The 18,066-nt window shown below is 40.4% G+C and overlaps 1 protein-coding gene across 1 annotated transcript; it reads left to right on the forward strand.

Moving 5' to 3' along the window:
- Positions 1–542: 542 nt before the first annotated feature.
- On the forward strand, positions 543–17,462 carry phc2a (polyhomeotic homolog 2a (Drosophila)). Its single transcript, XM_030767733.1, has 15 exons — positions 543–725; positions 3,345–3,485; positions 4,721–4,798; positions 5,083–5,244; positions 6,147–6,299; positions 6,503–6,800; positions 11,538–11,899; positions 12,040–12,214; positions 14,393–14,515; positions 15,145–15,353; positions 15,839–15,971; positions 16,109–16,223; positions 16,327–16,450; positions 16,567–16,855; positions 17,000–17,462. The coding sequence occupies exons 1-15, from the start codon at positions 555–557 to the stop codon at positions 17,152–17,154; spliced, it is 2,688 nt and encodes an 895-aa protein (XP_030623593.1). The 5' UTR covers positions 543–554; the 3' UTR covers positions 17,155–17,462.
- Positions 17,463–18,066: the final 604 nt, after the last annotated feature.

The raw sequence follows: 18,066 nt of genomic DNA on the forward strand, positions 1-18,066 counted from the left end.
TCCTCAGGGCACTGAAACACATCTATATTGTCCAGCTTCCATGGCTTGCTTTGGAATACAATATGAACAAAAGAGAACCAAGTTGATTTACCTGAAAGACCTGATAAGAAACAGAGAGACTAAAAAAGTGATGCTAATATGTAGCACGCCTGTGACAAAATAACAAATCATTCAGTTAGCATGACATGTGTGAATATTGTTTTTAGCAGAAATGTCATGCACTTCCTAAAACTGTGTCATATTAGCATTTTTCCAAGGTTAAAAAAGATAATGAATGAAAAAACAATCGAATAATTGTTGATTGTACCAAGATAGAAACAAACATCAGCCGTGTGTTTGCTTTAATTTCTTAAAACAGCCACTGTGTCTGAAAAACTGAGCAAAACCAGTTAATCTATGTTTGTACAAAATAAAGTTGCAGTGCGTCTGTTAGTAATGTACAGGAAAATCAGAATGTATAGGAACTGAGTAGAGATCTCTGTTATCTTTGTGATAGGTTGTGGAGTGTGTGGTGAAGTACCCGTGGACTGTGCTGAGAAAGGAGCAGCGTTGCCATGGAGAAGGAACAAGGCCCTCTGGCCTCCAGTGCTGATGCCAGCGCACCCAGTAACACCATCACCACCACCAGTACTGTCAGCACCACCAACAGCACTACAAATAATACCAGGCAGACTGTTCCACAAATATCAGTCTATGGAGGCATCCCAGACAGACAGACTGTTCAGGTATGCCGCCTAGCTTTACCAGTCATGAGAGTTGATCAATTTGATCTCAGTGCTTTTGACTTAATTGATAAAGTAACCTATGTATCAGGTCTACTGATTTATTTGGTTCATGATAACCTCAGGTAGGTAGTTTCTCCTCTACATGCTTGATGTCAATGAGATGAGTGATCCTTCACTGCCATCTACTGGTAGGGAATAGCAAGCACATCTTTCTGAGAGCGGGGAAGAAAGAAAACATAGGGAACAGATTTGGTATGCAAAGGACTGAATTCAAGAATACAACATGAAACAGTTGTTTTAGTTTGAGCTTCCACTTTCTGAATAACGACTTGGCTTGCTCAACTTTAATGTATTAATCAAGACTGAAATGATTTTCCATTATATATGAAAAGAGGATCAAAAGCATTGTTTATTTTAAATGCTGTTTATCACACTCTTACAGTATTTACTGTTTACAGTGATTACCATGTCACACACATGCCGCTTAAATCCTGGTCTTCCCTCGTGACTCCTCTGATCTTCTGTAGACATAAGACTTAGCTTTACTCCTGTAGGCATAAACCCATATATTCAAAACTCTGTAATGTAATGCTTCAGAGACATACCTGTCCTAAACTGGTTTAAAACACACTAGTCAACAGCTGTTGTATGGGAACGATGTATATGACCTTTCACTGTTCAGACTTCAAAGCATTCATTGTTCCAGCTTTGAAAAGTCAAAGTATGCTGTGGAACACGGTACCTGACAGAAAACAGATTCCAAGCATTACGGCACATCTATCTGTCTGAGGCCAGAATAGATGACATTAACAAAGGAGTATCTGTGCGTTTCATACCGTATGCTCAGTCAATTGCATCGTAGTTAATGAACTGACAGTCTCTAAGGAGAACGTTTCCGACTATTTACCAGACTCAGTAGAAACTGATCTAACTCACCTAACCAGTCACAAACTGCTTACAGAGCTGTAGATATCCACACTCACGTCTGCTAGTTAAAACCAAATACATCTTAAGGCTCTGACTTCAAACAATCAAAGGGGCCTCTGTCAAGAGATTGGGGGTTTGGTCAACAACCATTGGTTGAATGAGTCAGAGGTCTCGTGTGTGCATGTGCTGTTCAATTTGTATGTGCCCCACAGGATAGCTGTTAATATAAGTTAAGTAAATACACATGAGTTACAGCTTCTCACAAATAGGTAACTTCATAACTGACACTCAGTTAAATTTAAAGGTCAGAGTAAAACTGAAGAGTTGAAGAGCTACTCTACTGCACATTAAGGTCAGTTCTCTCTGCTTTTAGCCTGCTGTTTTTGTTTCTGTCCACACTCTGTGGAGGTATTGTACCAACAACTCTAAGTAAGTAGTTGATGAGCTTAATGAGCATGGATTAGACTCTAGTTTTCATTTTCAAAAACAAATGACTCTCTCTGTTATGGTACAGATTTGAGCCACAATGGTAAATTAATGTTGAGAAGTGTAATTATTCAGTGTTATTATCTTTATAAGTGTTATTATATCTGACTGAAGATAAACTTTTGAGGTCATTTGACTTAGTGCTGTTAAATGTGAGAGTTTTTTTTTTTTTTCAGTTGAGATTTCAGTTATTTGTGGTCAGACAGAACTCTGCACACAATCAGTCAGGCATTGCAAAGAAGAGGAACAGTACAATAATGGTGTATTTCCTATGCAGAATGAAAAACCTTGTTTTATCAATTCCCTCAGGGACACTCTGAATATATCTTTGTCTTGATGTATATCTTTGCCTTTATTGCAAGTATGTCTTTGAGCTTGGTGTTAGATTAAAAATGTATAAGCAAGCCAAGCAACTAAACTTTCTACACAAACTACTTTAACGACATCCTCAGAGATTTAAGAGCTAAAAACATTCAAAGCTTTTAGTCAGATTATAGTCATCCACATTTCAAAACTGAGGAAGATTAGGAAGATTTTTATTGGGTGGTATGCTTTAAAAAGAAACCATGAAAGCCTTAATATAAACAAGTTTTTTTTAACCGGTTGGTGTTGCTGTGTAGCATGAGCAGTGCTGATGGAGCAGATCTAAGTACTCAGGGTTTGGGGTGATGGGGGTGTAGTGAAAGAATGGATTTTCTGGCAGTCCTCTGACAGATAGGGTTCAGTGATGGATGATATTGACCCCTTTTGTCAAACAGTGGTTCCGCTGTTTCAGTCACATTACAGGATACAGGAAAGAGGCACCTATTATTTTTGGCAGCAAACTTCCCTTTTATGGAATTTGAGCTTTTTTGAGTTTATATGAGGGGTTTTTTTGCCTCTTGTGGAGTTTTTTTTTTTTTTTGACATTATATCATATTCTTGATTATACCTGGATGTCAAGGTAAAGGACTGATAAGTAGCACCATAAAAAAATCAAAATCATGTTTGTCTCAGAGCTATGGCGTGAGATTTAAATGGCTTAGGCCATTATCTATCACAGAGCTAGAATCTGGAAATACCAACATGTCCCATCAACTTCGATATAATATCCTTCAATATTGAAAGCTGTGATTAAGTCACATTTTTCTTTAATAAATATGAAATCAGTAGATTGTATTAAGTAGTGTTCCATGCTCCTGAGCCTCGTTTGTTCTCTGTTTATAGGTGATCCAGCAGGCGTTGAACAGACAGCCCAACACGGCAGCACAGTACCTCCAACAGATGTATGCAGCTCAACAGCAGCACCTCATGCTCCAGACCGCAGCCCTCCAGCAGCAACAGCTCAGCCTGGCCGCAGTGCAGCAGGTGGGAGACGTCACCAAGCTTACTCCTTCATCTCCTGACCTCTTGTGAATCCGAGGGTGAAAAACACACTGATTACACTGATGATGTGAGGCGAGGACATTGAGAGATACGCCCCTGAGGCGATAAAGTGATGAAAAGATTGTTAGCATTTTTAGCTTATGCATTCACTGTAAACTATGTATGTGATCATTTTTTCGTTTAGCTTTCAAGACTAAAGCATTGGAGCCAGGCGAGTGAAACATAAGAACTGTGTTACACTTCATTTGTCCCTTCACAGCACTGTTTTTTTTTTTTTCAGCACACACAATGAACAATCAAAATGCTTTTACTGTTAGGCTATACAAGGACACAGCACTGTCTGGCCTTTCAGCTGAGTCAATGATTAAACGTTTACTTGGGAAGTTTTGACTTATAAAGTATTTCACTGAAAACACACCTTATAGAGTGGGAATGAACCCACAGAAAAAAAGACCACTTCTTTGTAAGAAATCAGGAACACATGGCTTGAGTTTCAAAAATATGTTTATTTGACAAGAAAAGCATTATTGGAAAATGTGCTCCAAAATGCCAAATGATAGATAGATAGATAGATACAGATAAAGATACAGATATATATTCACATATATATTTCTATAAAATCTTTAGGGTTCAATAATAGTAACTGTCATAGTACTGAGACTCATTGCTGGCCTATTCTCATCACTGGTTTAAATATGTGGAAGGGTTTTTAGCAGTCCTTACCTTTTATTTATGGTTTCCATGTCTAGACACCACGAAACACCTTTGAACAAGGTTATAAATGATAACCATTTGAGAATTTATGCATGAACTCTGTTGTTATGTATTGGTGATGGTTTAACCTGTAGGTCACAGCTAAGGAAAGAACAGCCTCACTCTAAAGGTAATATTTATGTTACAGTTACTAGTCAAAAAGGAAGTGTTCCAAAAATATATGCTGATCATAGAAAGGATGGAAATAAATGTAAAAGGGATTAAATCTTCATCTCTGTGAAGTTTAGCAACAAGAAAATCATAAGAGATTCTGATGTGAGTGTATACACTGGTCTTGAGTTCTTGGAGGCAGTGTAGCTATGTACCCTGTGCTCAGGGGAGGGATCTGTTTTCTGACACACTCTTTCTTGCTATGTCTTTATTTGGTGGGAGCTTTCAGCAGTGATTAATGAGTGTTGCATTTGACCCATGACCCATCTCTTTTGCTTCCTTTATCCCCCCAGGCCAGTATTGTGGCAGGAAGACAAAGCTCCAGTCAAAATGGGGCCACGTCCCAACAGACTGTGTCCTCACAAACCACTGTGAGTATAACAAGTGTGACATAGACATTTCACTCAACACATCACCACTGGCGTGAGAGAACTGACAGCTGAATTATTCAAATCCCCTCGCGTGGTATTATTCTGCCTTTACAGTGTAGTTAAAGGCTCGACTCAAGAAACTGTTTTGCGGTTAAAGCTAAGATAAATTGACCAGTTAAATGAATTTTGGACCATTATTAATAGAATTATACAGAATAATGTTTGAGATTAATCAGGCATAGTGCCATTGGATTACCTGTACCATCATTTGTCTCCATGTCCAGATTAACTTGGCCGCATCTCCAGCAGCTGCACAGCTGATTAGCAGAGCCCAGAGTGGGAATTCAGCTCCTGCAAGTATTGCTCAACAGGCTGTGCTATTGGGAAATACGTCCAACCCCACCCTGACTGCCAGCCAAGCCCAGATGTACCTGCGAGCTCAGATGGTAAGGTATATACACACACACACACACACACCCACAGATACACACACACATGCACTTGCATGCCACATATCCCACAAAGAATCAAGAATGTCAGCTATTTTTGAATTTCTGTTGCTTACTGTGGGTATGTGTGTGCGAATGTTTGTGTGTGTGGATGTAAGTGTTGGGGGTTATGTGCGTGCATACAGACATACGGTGTTCTCATTTTCACATAGCTAATCCTCATAATCCACCTTCTTAATTGTAAAAGTGAGTCATTTGAAACCTGACTGGATTCCACACATTAAACAAGAATAGTTTCAACACGTAGAAGATACAGAAAAATTATAACTACCAGGCAGCAGGCCCTTGTTTCCACTTAACAGTGGAAATCTGGATGTACTCTCCTCCTGGATTGTCCATTCATACATCCCGCATTTTCCAGATGAAGGAATCTCTTTTTTGTGGTCAGGGTTTTTAATAATTGTGCCACGACAGCAGTTCTCTCTCAAAAAAACAAATGAGAAGTCCCCTCTGGCAAATCTCAAATGTTTTTTCTGGCGAAACTTACACAGTCCTCATATATGTTTTTGGCTTAGGACATGAGTGGGCAGGAAGGAGTTGTGGAGAGCTGTTAAAGTGTTTGAATCCCAGGTTGCTTTTTCAAACAGAATATTAGTTCTCGAATGCAATGTCTACGACTTTGTTCAGAAATGTTGGAAAATCAATTTGGTAAAAGATGCATTGTTGCAATGCCATGCTAAAAGCACAGTTTCTTCCGTGTCATTTAATTGCCTAATTATGGCGTATAATGAACTCAGACAAGTATCTGCCAAAAGACCAAAGCAGTTTTAGATAATTAGTCTATTGTATATTCGTGTGTGAAGTCCAGGTAAGAGGTTTATTTTCGGTGTGATTTTCAGGCACAACAAAATAACCTTGTGCAAGTAGCTAGGAGCCTAGGCCGTGCTGTTCCTTTGTCCCCTCAGCTCATATTCACTCCAACTGCCACAGTCGCCACCGTCCAGCCAGAGGTCTCAACACAATCCATTAACCAGCAGTCCGCCAGTGCACAGGTAAACCACTGAACTGCTGCTTTTACTTGTTTCTGTTTTTTCTAGGTACAAACACGCCCCATCACATACAACAGCAATGGGGCATGTTGAGTCAAATACACCAGTAACTGGCATAATTTCCATGTCAAGTAAATTTGAGACTGTTTAAAATGTAAGCTTGTGTTAGGCACTATTAACGTATCTGGTCACCTGTATAATCACAGGTAAAGAACCTAGCCCTCCGTTGCCAGCAGGGGGCAGTGTCCTCCCCATCTCAGACACAGCTTCAGAGTCTGAGTCTGAATCAAAGCCCAGCAGCAGGATTAGGAGCAGCAGTGCAGCCTGGGGTCCAGCTAAAGAGCCAGGGTCAAGGGCCTCAGGCAGCAGTGCCCAAGACCAACCCTACAGAGACACCTCTAGATTCAGGGAAGAAGAACGAGAGTGCCAACGAGCTGACCACACGTATGGTCAACGTGAGCCGTAATGTGACCACAGTGACCAGTCATCCTCTTATAAACACAGGTAGGATGCAAGATTATTACTTGTTATATTCTATCTATCTATCTATCTATCTATCTATCTATATATATATATATATATATATATATATATAAGCACTCAATACAGAATGAACAATGTGGAATGCACAGTCTTTCCTCAAAATGAAAGGAAATATTCAATACATTGCCTGCAAGAGCCCTCTGTACTTTTCGTGTTGCATCAAAATCTAATGTAATTGCATTATGTAACATAGTACGATGGAGTGTTAGGGAAGAGGCTTTGTCCCAGCTGTGTCTATTATGTGAGATACAGAATTATGTTTGTCCTGCTCTGTCTTTGATTCTCGGAGGAGTGGACGTGTACAAGTATTGCTTGAGAGACAGAATTACGTTTTTTTGAGAATGCTTGTTGATCAGGGTCACCGCACACAGTGCATCTTTGTTAATGTTAATAAAAAAAAGAAGAGAATAGAAAAGAGAAGAATGAAAGCTCTGAGTGAGAGGAACAGCTGGCCTTGAGCTGGAAATGGACATTCTACGTTGCCTTGGTAGCTGCTCTCAGGAGCGTTTTAAGAGATCACACCTGCTTTGTATGGAAATCTTTGGCTAGAGCTGATTCACTGTTTGTTTGTTCTTCATCATATTGGACGTCACTGTGAGAAGACAGGATATCATTTAACACAGGGACAGATGTGCAGATTTCTGGGAGCTCCTGCCAATTCATTCTCCCCCACATTCTATTTTAAAAGTCTCAAAAAATGTGTGCGAGTTGTGGCTCTGAAAGTGAATTTAAGAATTTTAGAATTATGCCTCATGCTACTGTGACTTTATATCCGACATGTTTTAAAGGAGTGTTCTCAAAGAGTCAGATACTTGACCATAATTATTTTTACATAAGCCAGTTCATGAGTGTACTATTTTTTGTTGTACATCCTCGCCATCTTTCATTAAACCAACGGACTTGGCATATGCAGCCGTGGGTGTGTGTGTGTGTGTCATTCTCTATTTTCACACGATACTGAGCATGATGAGTGTGTGTGTGTGTGTGGGGGAAGGGTGTACTGTGGAAGTCTCACAGCCAACTGTCTTTTAATGATGTTTATCCTCGTCATTGTATTCTCAATGTTAGGAATGTAGCAAAGCTGGAGGAGAACAAATTTGCACCTAACCAGTGGAATTTAATATGCTTGCTGATCATGAACAAAGTGTGTATGTTGTTGTTCATTGGTCTCCCATTAAACAGCAGCTTTTGAAACTGTTGCTGTGGAAAACTGTGTTGAGATTTCGTTATATATAACTTAAAATGTGTTAATTAAATGTATTTATAAACTTATAGCTTGTTATCACATTAAGGGTCTGATATGTTGAGGCTATTGAAGGGAAACTGATATAGTATTCACGTTGTATTAGAATGTATTATGCAGATAATGGTGCAGATTTTTATATAGTGTATATGTTTTGCATGGCTGCTGCTGGCCATTTCGGTGCCCTGAGCGTAATTGCTTTGTGGTGCCCCCCAAGAAAAAAAAAACTTACTCACAAACATTTTGAAGTGCCATCTTCTTTAAACCAAAGAAATATATTTTCATTACCTCTGCCCCCGACTCTTGTTGCCTTTTTGGGGCCATTCTTGCCGAAATTGTTTTGTTACCATCAGGCTTGAGTTTGACGGGAACAATCAAACAAACCACAGGGAGGGGGGCACCATAGTTCATTTTATTATTTCGAGCAACTACGTATATCTTGTATCGCCTATAATGGTCTAGTGGTGCCAGTTGTAGTTGTGCTTCATCTCAAATTTAAATAATTCATCATTATAATTATTTTGATTATGATGATCGTTAGGCTGTTTGGGTGACCCCTCGGGCACTTGGACTCTTACGCACAGTGCGGCGGCCCTGATGTTTTGTTACTTTTGTTCATTTCACTTTATGGAAACAGTATGTACTGGGATGTTTACTGGTAGTGTCATCTTTCTCAGAACTGCTGTACGTATTTTTTTTTACTCTTTTAGTGACATATTTATACATACAGCACATAACTTGCATGTCCCTGTAAGCCAAGATTTGATTCTTCAATGTACTTCATTGTTTTCAAAGCACCTCATTGGTCACAGTTATATTAAAGGTAATGAGATAGTCTCAAGACCAGTCAGTCCTTCATTAAACTACCTCAAACCAAAATGGATTTCAGATGAGAACGACAAACATGAGTAGCTTGTTATTAGTGGGTAAGGGTTTCACGTCAAATGCTAAAAATATTACAACACAGTTGGATATTTCACATTCCAAGTGGTTCCAAGAAAATATCAACTGTGTCCATTCAAAACTAAATTGCTTAAGAAACCAGGGAAAATCCACTGGAACAATAAAGATCACTTGAGAAATGGCACTAATCCTAATGACCACATAATATTTGGCTTGTTCACTGCTGGACACATTGAGACAATTGTTCTGAATTTTTAAAACTTCAGTCCAGTATATTTGGTAATGGCTCTGTGAGAATGCTAACTGTTGGTAGATGTTTGGAATTTAGAGAGAAAAGACCTCCAGGAAGATCAACGCTTTGGGAATGTGGAGACCTCTTCTGCTACAGCCTTATTTTCCTCATCAGGATCTCATTAGACTTAAAACGCACATTGCCAGAAGCCTGGACCTCAACAGGGCTCTGGACCATTGCAGCCTGTGCATGGAGAGAACCTTAAACAGCTCCAGACGTTCCCTGGAGTGACCCCTGCAGATTCACAGTGCTGGTTTCTGTAGAGCTTTGATTGAGGTGGTGACACTGGGGTCTCTGGATCTAAGATAGCAGTAATGAGGTATGAGGGAGTTGTGGAGTCTTGGTCTGCTACGGATCTCCTATGTCTGTATGTAGGCACAGGTAGCCCACCCCCCATCCATTCTCTGTGACTCCAAAATCAATAGACTGTCACTACTGTAGATCAACATACATAATTATCCTTTATTTAAGCTCCTTTAACATCTACCATGTCTTTTGCTGCTACATCATTTTTTGCGTACCATTTAAACAGTAGATTTAAAGTAGTTTGGATCTTTTGCACAGTATACATATTGCGCTTAATTAAACACATTACTCAAAGTTCATTTTCAGGATTGTGAGTTATTTGCCCTGAAAACAAATTGAAACATTGAAACAACAGCCAGTGAATTGGCAGACTTAGCAAAACTTCCCAAACTCATGCCCTCTTTCCCACAGAGGAAAAGATTTTTTTAAACTGAAAGGCATATATTTAACTGGTTTGGGAATCTGCTGTTCGGAGTTAATTACTCATTAACGTAGGTGGAGCCAAGTGTGTGGTCTTCCAGGTCCAGTTTGGCTGGCTGTCAAGACCAATCTATGAATATCACACCTTGCTTCGACTCTGCAGAACACACTGTCCTTGGCACACTATCTTAATCATGTATAAACACATTGCCACAATTTTGAGGGAGAGCACAAGAGGGCTCTCTCTGCTGATTATGTGGAGCAGAGTTAATTTTAGGTCATGTTGAGTTGTGCCCTTTGTCTTGTTTGGCGTACAAGGAGAAATAAAACGTAGTGAACCTTGTTCTTCATTTGTTGTTTTGCCATGGTAAAGCCCTTCTCAGTGAGTGCTAAAACTCCTCCTTTCCACCTAGTAGAGCGGAAACTCAAAAGTACTTTCCATATTAGCAGATCTTGAGGTTATTCAGGAATGAGAAAGCTAGCATTCCATGAACATACCACAAGAAATGAATTTCCAAACTCATCTGAGGAAGTGGTGATTTGGCTTTTGCTAGTTTAGCAATCAAAATTTACTGTGCTTTACGTGTGGATGATCACAGACAAGCTGCAGGCTCCTTGAAGTTGACAGCGTGGTGTAATGGACAAGACTCAACTGACTGACCCCATTAACTTAGAGCAAGGACTGTGAGCTAGTAGAACAATGAGAATCCCTCAGGGGATCTTCGAGGTATCAGGTTCAGGATGCTGATGGAAACACCGCCTATTTCAAGCATTCAAACTAAGACTTTAATTTCGCCTATCAGATGCAGACATTTAAGCAACAGAGGCAGAGAGACACCTTTTCTTTTTGAGAAGTTTATCTTGGATATAACTCATATTTGTTGTCATTCTGCAGCAAATGGAGAACATTTCATGACTCTACAAGCCATAACAAGGCTGTGGCATAAACCAGCTTTTGCTCACCATTAATGTCTCCAGAAGAAGTCTAAGTGGCAGATTTATACCAGCGCTAGCGGAAACCTGACTACAGAGTAATGTCAGCAGTGTGTTTGAAGAGAGGAAACTGGCTGCTTACATGCCTATTCATTGAGCTTAAATGGATCTTTCAGTCAGACGTTTGTTTTCTTTTTTTCTGCTAACCACGCTAATGTCTTTGGCCTTGGGGTTTCTCTTGTTTATTAAATAAATATACTTTCCATCACTGGTTATTCAGATCCCACTCAAAAGATGCCTCGGCGCTTCTTATGGAGCATTAGAGGGTTTTTTGTTTGAATGGTAACCATGATATGGCTGTGTACTGGGAACATATATATTTCAGTTTTTTGTCAAGGCTTGTGAACACCTCAATAATATTTTAGTGTTTCTTGACAGAATACTTATTGTTTTGACAAACAATTTTGTCAGTTGTAATTAAGAAACTTAATCAGCATAATTAAGAAGCAATGGAAATGTATAAAAATCAGCATTATTTTATATTTCTGCTACGTTTAAAGTAAAGCATTGTAGAATGAATCCTGTTTCGTGCTTGTTTCAGCCTATACGCAGATTCAGACCCATCAATTGCTCCAACAACATAAACAGCAGTTTGTGATCCAGCAGCAGCCCCAGCTGAGTCAGAGTCAGGCCCAGATCTTACAGACTGCCTCCATCCAGCCCAACCTTCAGACCCAGGCCCACACTGTCCAGGCAGTGGCTGTTCAGCCGCAGAGCCAACAGTGTCCCATGCCGGTGCTGCCCAAGCTGCCTGCACCCTGCCAGCAGGCCACCATCTTCCACTCTACCATGGGACCACAGGTGCTATCTCACAATGGCCAGGCATCAATACTCAACCAGACAAAAGCAAAGCCTGTGCATATAACTGCAGTTAATCTCCAGATCCAGCCAGCATTAACCCAAGTAAGCAAAGCTTATTACTTGTCATTGCCTCTAAATTTCGATTCTATTTGTGGAGAGGTTTGTATGACTGCTTGACTGTTAGCAATATCGGTTGACATTCTGTCTTTCCTGTTTGGCGTTATTCTGACTTCTACTTTCAGGCTACTGTGCCAACACAGGACTGTGCCAGTAAAGACAAGCCAGCTCCACTTGCAGTCAGGGAAATCTGCCCCACACCAAGTGAACAGGAGACACTGTCCTTGCTCACACAAGAGGCCGCCAGGTTGGAACAGTGCCAGTATGGCCCAAACCAACCCACTGATAACCAACACGAAGGTACCCACATTTCTTTGAATGATTTCAGGATTTGTATGTTTGGATTTACTTACTTACACAGGTCCAATTATATATTATATTCAAATATTTAATCGTCACTGAATTACTTTAATACTTACATAAGCAACTGTAGCAGATAGCACTTTACACTGTAATATATTAGAAACTATAACAACTTCACTTCAATGGGTCAGCTGGCTACAGCAGCTTAAGACAAAAACAGGACAGAGATCGGCCAGGAAATTCCTTTGCTTCTGAACGTTTCAAGTTACAACCTCATTAGAATACAGAAATTCAATTTTCTTCTGGATAGAAAACCACTTGTACCTTTTGTCTCATCCATGAGTATTGTTGCACGACATCTTGAAATCCAATCAAGTCTAGTCTACTGTAAATCTAGGATATGTTCCCAACGTGATCTTTCACCAAAAACATAGGTACCATATGCATTAAAGCACAGCTCAAACTTCAGACATGATGTCTGGCCTTAGGTCTTAACTCTGATAAAGCTCTTGGAGAGTTCCAGTCTAGATCAGTGGCACAGTGGTTACTACGTCATGACCATCTGTAGGTTTGCCAGCCAAAAGACAAAGGCCGTCCCCACTCTGTCTCTCCCCTGAAGCGGAAGAGGGAATCTGTCACGCCCCAGCCTCCATTGTCCAGCCAAAGCACTTGCGAGAACGTGACAGCTTTTGCCATAATTAGCCGCGAGGGGCTTGGCTTTGTTACTCCCGGTGGGGTTGGTGAATAAAGATAGACACACTCTGACTGTCTGGCAGGTGTGCCTGAAGCCTATCCACTCAGACATTCATTTATGAATGATGATCAGTGACTCTCTCAAGGAGGCTGAGGGTTTTTAAGTACTTTTTATTGTACATGCTGAGTGGGTTTTGTTTTATGTTAATCTAATCTGCATAAATCTTAAAGCATTTCATGGGTGTCCACACTGACCAGGCTGTTCTAAAAAAGGTAAAACCTACATAGAAAATACCTGTGGAGACGGAGAGAAAATTAACAATGACTATGAGAAAAAAATTCCAAATATTGTATAAATATATATGTACTGTGGTTAATGTTGAAGAAATGGTTATCTTATAGTTACTAGTGCTTTGTCATTATAGTTAGTGAAATTATTTCTTATTCATGAGGGACCAAATTAGCTGGACTTTGAAATACAACTATACACACTTGCATACTAGATTTGAAAGTTTTGAAGCACTAGCTTCATTCTGAGTTTATTTCCCTGACCGGCAGCATTACGTGACCACATTTGTCTGACCTCTCTGTATGACTGAGGAAGATATCATATGAATGCTTGCAAAGCTGTTAAATTTGCAATTGCAACAATCACAGGAAAACAAGACACTAACAGAGACATTATCACACGATTCTCCCTTGAATTTATTGCACTGTTGAGTCACCACCTGATAATTCAGGGAACATAATGATTGACAGTCTTGCACTGCAAAAAGCCACGTATAGTGTAGTACAATACCAAGTAAATGTTCTTGGTTTGTTTAATTTGTTCTTCTTTTTTTGGTTTGAATAACTGTGGTATAGTTTTATAGTTCCCAGTGCTGAGCAATCGATTACTTACTTACCATTCACATAGTGGTGATATTAATTTTGATTTTTTTTTTTTAATATATAATATGCCTCACTGTCATATGCCATAATTGCGTTAGATTTGGTATAATACAAAGGAGTTTCCATAATTCAGTTCTTCTGTTGGCTACGTCGCTGGTTTCCCCTGATTATCTGGCTACTTTTATCTGGCTACTTTTTTTCAAGTTTGAGCGGCACACTGACACTTATTAGCTTTCAAACTCAAATTACTTCAAAGTAGAATACGATCAAAACCAAGTCAGATGCTCTCTCCCTGCCTTCGGGCATTTGTTATGGAGCCACTGAATGATTTTAGCCAATCACAGAAGCCTTACACGCTGAATACAGTCCACCATTGGATAGAATTCCAAGTGTGGTTGACCAATCGTGATAGAGTGTTGTTTCCTATTCAGTTCCCGCATACAAAGAGGATTAGAGAGAATGTGGCCTCGCTGCTCATGCGGGGGAGATCGGTTTGAACAAACAAATCCTCCGAAAAGTTTGGACTTGACCGACCGAGTTGTTATGCTAGTTCTTATGCAACATGCATGCAACTTTATGGATATAGTATAGTTTGGGAATGCGCAATTTACTTCCTTCCTTTTGCATTTGGCGCTGGAAATCTTAAACCAAGGACTCTACGGGGGAACTGCTGCGCGGAACAAAGGCGTGTGCTCCTGGTAGCTGTTGACTATTGTGAGGACGCCTGTAGCTTATATGAGCGTTTGGTTTTTATTTGCACTTTAGCGGCTGTTTAGAATGCAAAACACATGTTACTGTCTCTATAACTAGTTGTTTTTTTTAAAGAATCTGTCTTCGTCTGTAGATCTTGAATGGTTGTTTTTGATCGAGTTGCATCTGCAGTGCAAAACAGTTAGATGAAGCATTAAGTGACTGGAGCCTCTGTTTGTGTTGCGTTTGGTCGTGACTAATAAAATCGCAAAGTGTATTCAATACTTGTTTCTTTCCAGATATAAAGCAGTCGTTTATATGGACCACTTTCTAACATTCACAAACTTAATTACCTCGTTGTATGTGATCTAGGCATTATCAGTCGAATAGGAAAGCCAATCGGTCGCTCCTCTTGTTCATGGATACATGGCTTGTAGTGAAAGTGGAAAACAAACTGGCCGTCTTTCGCCACCCTCCAGAAACACTTAACAAGCTTCTCAGAATCCAGTGGTTTTTGGATTAAATTTATTACTTTGTGGTCTTGTGGTTTAAAAAGCATATAAATGATGAACTACCCAAGAAAGAAGAGTAATGTGGCATTTTGATGCTATCTGAATTGTGACGAGTTGATGGATTCAACGTCTCTTTAATAGGCACTGCTTCTACAGAGAGGGTGAATGTGAATTCAGGTGTGGGCTCACCTCCAGCCATGACCTCGGGTAATGGTAATAATGCGCCCACTGTGACCGGCAGTACTCCTCAAAATGGCGAGAGCAAACCACCTCAAGCAATTGTAAAGCCACAGATTCTCACTCACGTCATTGAGGGATTCGTTATCCAGGAAGGAGCGGAACCTTTCCCCGTGAGTCTCCTATTTCTGTGTCCATCTTACAAGAGCTCGTTTAAATACTTGATCAGCCAATAACCTCATCATTAACTGAGCCACGCACACTTTCCTAACATTTATGGTGCGGTGTATAATTTCATCAATACTGTATCCTAACGAGATTGCAGTAAAGTTAAGCTCGTGAATGTAATATTGTGCCCTGCTTTGCACAAGTGATGGTTCCTTGTCATAGACCTCACTGCTTGTGAAAATGTAATCTTAGTTTAGACTACTTTGACACTTAAAATCACAGAATCAAATCAGTAATATTTTCAGCAGATCCTACTTGTGGCACACTTCCCTCTAGTGGACACACTGAGACAGTTTATCCATGTCATGCCACAAAACTTCCAGATTAGGATGAGTTAACAAGGATTTTTCTGGTGTTCCTCTTCTTTAATCTAACTTTGCGGTAGCAGTAACAGACAGAGGACTAATGGACCATATGCTGTTGGTTCCAGGTGGAGCGTCCATTGTTGTTGATTGAGAACCTGAGGAAGCAGAAGCAGCAAACTCACTCAGACTCAGAAAAGCAGAACGAGGGGAACATCTCACACACAGCAGACTCTGAGATGGAGGACCTGTCTCAACAAGGTACGGGTACCTTTCTTACCCACTGGGCTATAGAAGCCAGAGTACAGGTTTCACTAAACTATGGCTCCCGCAGCCGACAGCTCTGTTTCTCATCAAACACTTAAACAATTTTTGAACCTTTTTCGTTCCCCCATCAGATCTGAAGAACCAGGGGGAGGAGCCAACACTAGCCTGTGAACTTTGTGGCAAAGTTGACTTTGCTTACAACTTCAAGAGGTCAAAGCGATTTTGTTCAACAGTCTGTGCGAAAAGGTACATGAGATCACTCTCTTGTTCTTATGGCCTGCTTCAGAACATTTTATATGTTTAGTTTGCCCGTTGAGGCGTTAACGGGATGTTATTTGTTAATTATCAGATACAACGTGGGTTGCACAAAGCGAATTGGTCTGTTCCCTAATCGACGTACCACACTGGAGAAGCTCAAGAAGCAGAGGTCCTCCAACAACAGCCATCAGAATAGTTTGGAGGCTAAAAAACAGGTCCTTTTTTCCTGTACATTATTCCATTAACATGTATCATGCATGGTACTAGCGATGTTTAACCAAAATGATTTAGAGATTGTGTGTCTCATTGTCCCCCCTTTGTCGTTGCACAGATTCCCAATAATACCCAGCAGTCTATTGGAGGATCTGTTTCCTCCCCACACCTTTCCCATCCAAGCCAGGGTGAATCGAGTCAGTGCTCAGACATGTCGAGTTACGAGGAGCCCCCCTCGCCCCTGTCTGCTGCTAGCTCAGGGGCCCAGAGGCACCAGCACGACAGAGGAACGGAACATGCTGAGAACCACGGCCGAGACCTGCCTGTCCTCACACAACACTTTCTACCAAGTGATCCTGTCAAGTGGAACGTGGAAGATGTCTACGAGTTCATCTGTTCCCTGCCAGGTAAACACTGCAGAATCACCATCACGTGTGACATGATCATTAACAACCAAGTGAGAGGAGTGTGGTGACTTGGAATAAAATACCATCCCCAAATCTATAAAATAACTGTCTCTAATGGTCCCTGACACTTGTTTTCATCATCAGGTTGTCAGGAAATCGCTGAAGAGTTCCGCTCTCAGGAGATTGACGGCCAGGCCCTGCTGCTGCTGAAAGAGGACCACCTCATGAGCACAATGAACATCAAGCTTGGCCCTGCACTGAAAATCTTTGCTCGCATTAGCATGTTAAAGGATTCATAGCCTCTCCCATCAGGAGTCCTGTAAATGCTAAAGGGAAGGACTGGAACCCCCCCCTCAAAAAAAACCTCTGCACTGATTTTTTTTCCTCTATATTCCAGTGGCTTTGGACCCATGGGATAGATGCTTAAAGCTGTGTTGTGGACTTTCATCTCTGGTCACAATGGAACATTTATCCCCAAGGGATGGTGAGGGAGTGATCACTGAGTTTGGAAACTGTTAAAATGGTGAACTTTATCCAGGGTGGTGGGTTAACAATCATTGATGTTAATTTGTGGAATTGCTTGGAATACAAGCACAATTTCATATATGCGCGCGCACACACACACACACGCTATATGTTGCGTGTAAGGAAGGGCACAGAACGATTTTGCTGTTTGAAGAGCAGAGCATCAAAGCAGGTTTACAATAATTTATGTTTGCATTATAACTGGAATTGACTTTTTACTGAGGTGATGTTTCTTTGGACAAATTAGGCTGCAGACCACAGTGAAGTAGTTCATATTTTTCAGACATTGAAGGTCTTGCATTGATTTAAAAGGGCAATACCTTTTAAGGTGCTTGTTTCCATGCTTTAACTAGGGTCAAAACAAATAGTGGTTTAGTTTCATACAGAAAACAGAATTCCTTTTTTAAACACTTTAACCTTGGATCCAGATGTGCCCAAAATATTTGTTGTTTTAATGTTAGTAACCAATATTCAAGAATAGTTTTGTTCTGTCTTATCTCCTGAGGAAAATTTTGGAATGTTATTGCCATGTGGAGCTGTATCTGTGTTGGCTTGTTTTTCATAATTTCTTCCTTATCGACAACCCCTAAAGTACATTTTATTGGCAGAGAAGTTTTGCATTTGTCTAAACAATCTGCAATTATACCTTGGGTTTGATTTCTCTAAAATTTCATTTAAGGTAGCAT

The sequence above is a fragment of the Chanos chanos genome, chromosome 3 (assembly GCF_902362185.1).
Source record: "Chanos chanos chromosome 3, fChaCha1.1, whole genome shotgun sequence".
NCBI classification, from domain to species: Eukaryota; Metazoa; Chordata; class Actinopteri; order Gonorynchiformes; family Chanidae; genus Chanos; species Chanos chanos.

Excerpts from the sequence above, each read along its gene's own strand:
- phc2a (XM_030767733.1), top strand. The coding sequence starts at position 555 with ATGGAGAAGGAACAAGGCCCTCTGGCCTCCAGTGCTGATGCCAGCGCA. Across the intron at positions 6,801-11,537 it reads TCATCCTCTTATAAACACAG|CCTATACGCAGATTCAGACC; the intron begins GTAGGATGCAAG and ends TGCTTGTTTCAG. Across the intron at positions 15,972-16,108 it reads GGAGGACCTGTCTCAACAAG|ATCTGAAGAACCAGGGGGAG; the intron begins GTACGGGTACCT and ends TTCCCCCATCAG.